Here is a 2,221-nt window from a genome sequence, read left to right as displayed (position 1 = left end):
TATAACAAGCATTTGTATAATGCATTTCAAATTCACATTCTCTGCTTTTGTGGATTCCTGGCTGTATATGTATTCCAAATGCAAACGCAATTTTTTGCCTTTCTGTGATGTCATTTGTGACTCTATCTGCCATTCCGTCTGAAAGTAGCACCATTTTTTAATTCACTCTTTTGTAAAGAAATTTTATTTTTTGCAAATATAATTTGGACATGCTTTATCAACTTTCACAATTTATAGTTACAGATGTGCTGTGCTGTAATTCATTCTTGCTTTTCTTCAGTTTCTCTTTGGTGTTGCCGATATTTGGCTCAGTTCGGTGAGAAAATGTTTGTTTTAGTTACATGTTAAAAAAACAGGTTTGTTTAGTTTTGGGGTTTTTTGGAGGTTTAGTTTTAGGTTTAATGTAGGGCTGGGTGTAGTTCGCAAAGTAGCGCTACGCGTAGGTACGCGAAGTGCACTTCACACTACGCAAACTACGCGTAGCACTATGCGAACTGCATAGTACCCTGTTCGCACTGTGCAAGATGCCGTTTTCAATGATTGCACAGTGCAGAGAAGTATCTGGCACTGTGCAATCTTTAAAAACGGCATCTTGCACGGTGCGATCTGTAGTTTCTGCCGCTCAAGTAGATTTTTACTCGAGCGGCAGCTTTCTCAACGCGGACTGGTAGTTTCTCATTGTGAGCGATCGCGAGCATACACTACCACTCGCAATGAGAAACCTGACCTGCCCGCCTTGAGATTCTCCCCGGGAGGTTTATTTCCATGCTCACGATCGGCAACATGATGTTGCTGATCGTGAAAGAGGAAAAAGTCTCACCGAGATGGTATTTTGCTGGTTCTTGGTCACCAACGTTGAGGGCCACGAGCAAGCAAAAAATGCCCGCTATGCTATGCGTTTTTGCACTTTGCCGCATGAAATTCGCGTAGCGTGAAGTTGCGCAAACTACGCAAACTATGCAAGCTTAGCATAGTCCTACGCCCAGGGTTAAATATATTAATTTGTTCCATTTTCTATTTACTCTTGTCAGAAAGCATTAATAATATGTACAATAATTATTGATGGATATTTCGCTTTATAACTTTTTTCATTGCCATCGTCACTTCTTTGTTTCTCAGGCTGTAGATCATGGGGTTCAGCATTGCAGGCATCACAGTGTAAAACAAAGTTGCTGTTTTATCTTGATGGTCTGCTTTTTGAGAAACTGGCCTTAAGCTCAAAAACATAGCTGATCCATACACCATAGAGACAACTGTCAGATGTGATGCACAAGTGGAAAAAGCTTTGTGCTGGCCTTGAGGTGAGGACATTTTCATAATGGTGATGATGATGCGAATGTAGGAGATGAGAATGATGATGGTTGGGGTCAGAATTACAAAGACTCCAACATTGAAAAACATAATCTGTAAGATAGAGGTGTCTCCACACGAGATCTTTACGAAAGCTTTTGCTTCACAAAAGAAATGGTCAATGACATAGTTGCCACATAAAGGCAACTGTAATATAAATACAACGGTTAGAAGTGCCACCATATTGCCAGTTAGCCAGGAACACACAATAAATGTTTTACAAACAGATTTGCTTATTATGACTGTATAACGCAAGGGAAATGAGATGGCTATGTAGCGATCATATGCCATAACCGCAAGGAGCATAGATTCTGTGAACCCCACAAGAAGGTACGTGTACATTTGAACTGCACATCTGGAGAAAGTAATTCTTCTTGAAACAATGAATTGGTTCAACAGATTAGGAACAATCACTGATGAGTAGCAGATGTCAATGAAGGAGAGGTTAGCCAGGAAGAAGTACATAGGAGTATGAAGACGAGGATCATGGATACAGACCGTGATCATGAAAATGTTTCCGATGATAGTGACCATATATATAACTAAGAATAACAGAAACAAAAAGACCTGCATATTTGGGTCCTCAGAAAGTCCAACAAAAAGGAATTCTTCTACAGAACTTTTATTCATCATCTCCAATAATCACCCTTCATTGTCTCTGTAAAAATAAATAAAATAAACTCAGTATATACATGTTGCAGAAACATAGAAAGTTATAGGAAAAAATTCACTTTGACACAAAAAGAAGCAATGGAAACTGATCTGATGTTCATTCTTCCACTGCTTGATTACCGGAGCATATGATTAGTTTTACTGGGATGAACTCCTCTAATTTTATAATTCTTTTATTTTTACCTTTTGTATAGACTTC

The 2,221-nt window shown here is 38.9% G+C and overlaps 1 protein-coding gene across 1 annotated transcript; it reads right to left on the bottom strand.

Moving 5' to 3' along the window:
* Positions 1-1,056: 1,056 nt before the first annotated feature.
* LOC147709759 (olfactory receptor 2K2-like) lies at positions 1,057-1,980 on the bottom strand. Its single transcript, XM_086926103.1, has one exon. The coding sequence runs from the start codon at positions 1,978-1,980 to the stop codon at positions 1,057-1,059; it is 924 nt and encodes a 307-aa protein (XP_086782229.1).
* Positions 1,981-2,221: the final 241 nt, after the last annotated feature.

The sequence above is a fragment of the Lissotriton vulgaris genome, chromosome 6, assembly GCF_964263255.1.
Source record: "Lissotriton vulgaris chromosome 6, aLisVul1.2, whole genome shotgun sequence".
In the NCBI taxonomy this organism is placed as follows: Eukaryota; Metazoa; Chordata; class Amphibia; order Caudata; family Salamandridae; genus Lissotriton; species Lissotriton vulgaris.
This window is presented reverse-complemented; position numbering and strand designations above follow the sequence as displayed.

What these genes read in the sequence shown, in the direction of transcription:
- LOC147709759 (XM_086926103.1), bottom strand. Translation starts at nt 1,980, where the DNA reads ATGAATAAAAGTTCTGTAGAAGAATTCCTTTTTGTTGGACTTTCTGAG.